At 46.2% G+C, this 1,512-nt stretch overlaps 1 protein-coding gene across 1 annotated transcript; it reads left to right on the top strand.

Moving 5' to 3' along the window:
- The first annotated feature begins 335 nt into the window (after positions 1–335).
- Positions 336–731, top strand: LOC137659888 (protein lin-28 homolog A-like). The gene has a single exon (XM_068394665.1). The coding sequence runs from the start codon at positions 336–338 to the stop codon at positions 729–731; it is 396 nt and encodes a 131-aa protein (XP_068250766.1).
- Positions 732–1,512: the final 781 nt, after the last annotated feature.

The following is a 1,512-nucleotide window of genomic DNA, read 5'->3' as shown; positions in this document are numbered from 1 at the left end:
AGAAGTATACATTGCCTGATGGGAGAAAGGGAGACCTAAAAGAAAATTACAAACCCAAAATACGGGAAGGTGAATTTGTTCTTAGTTTTGCAACTCGCATTTTCCGGGATTGCGATTCGTTTGCTACCCGGAGTGTCAGTCTCCCATAAGGTGATAAAAAGGCAATTGCCTGTGAACATATTCGCAAATTAGTAAACCCGTATTTATGTGGTTATTTGTTCGATGACAATCGCTCGTTAGCAGACATAGTGAGTGCGTTACAAAACATTGTAGACAGTTTGCCACAAGAAAAAAGGACTGGGAATAACGGGGCCAATTCCGAGAAGTTGGCAACCATGAGAGGAAGTCGACCTCCGAAGAGAGGTAAAGGGGAATGTAGTCAGCAAATTAGCAGAGGCTTCAGATGTTGGCACTGTGGGGGAAAGGGGCACCAACGAGTGGAATGCCCCACCCAAGGATCCCCCCACTGTTACATTTGTCAGGCCTACAGTCATTTTTCTCGAGAGTGCCCAGCAAAAAAAGCCCAGGGCGGGTGGGCTGGGCGCACGCACACTTCCCCCCGCCCAGCGTCCGAGGAAAAGGGAACAGAGGAAGGGAGAGACGAGGGAGTTCAATACGCCCCCCCCCCCCGCATGACATTACAAGCAGTAGCCAAGGAAGCGACGACGGAAGTGACAGAGCAGGCACTGGGACCTCCATCGGTACCCCCGACCTCACCCCCGCTACGCTAGGGAGAGGACCAGGGAGCAGCAGCACAGCGGCCGAGGTCATTAACCCGTGCTTCATATCTTGTAATGGCCATCTGGGAATGTTAGCAGTTAGGATCGACCTGCAAGATAAATCCATCCGAGCACTGATTGGCACGGGAGCCAGTGTTTCATTGATTGAAAAAAAATTCTCCTCAAATCCAGTACAGCCAGCGGCATCCATTGTTCTTGACACTCCAGGAAGAAATAAACTACACATAAACCATACATCAATCGTCCAGTTCAAGGTGGAGTCTGTGAAATTTACACATGATTTTTTTGTCTTGCCCACCTTAGGAATTCCAGGAATAGAGGCTATACTTGGAATAGACTTTATATCTAATAATCAAATTTGCATTTTTGGCGGAAAAGATACATTAACAGTAAAAGCAGGAGGGTACATTTTGTCGATAGAAAGTCATGAGGCGGTAAGTGCATGTGTTAGCTCAGAGAGACATTTAAGTAAGGTATCAGCTATACCTGAGAGAGGTGAAGTGTTGTCACCCCAGACCCTTATGAGCATATCTGTGACCCTGTGTCGCCATCTTGCGGAAGGAACCAAGGAGGTAGTTGTTAAACCCCATGACAATTGAGCCTATATGATACTAAAGGCCTTGACAGAAATTAAAGAGAACAAAGCCGATATAAAGATAGTTAATTTGTCAAATAAAAGAATTGTTTTAGGAAGTGATTCTGTGTGTGAATTAGAGTTATGTGAAATTGCTTATAATGGGATGCTGGAAGCCACAACTCCAGCCCGCTCAGA

The sequence above is a fragment of the Palaemon carinicauda genome, chromosome 20 (genome assembly GCF_036898095.1).
Source record: "Palaemon carinicauda isolate YSFRI2023 chromosome 20, ASM3689809v2, whole genome shotgun sequence".
Lineage (NCBI taxonomy): Eukaryota > Metazoa > Arthropoda > Malacostraca > Decapoda > Palaemonidae > Palaemon > Palaemon carinicauda.
Note: the sequence above shows the minus strand (reverse complement) of the source record. Positions and strands in the feature narration are given on the sequence as shown.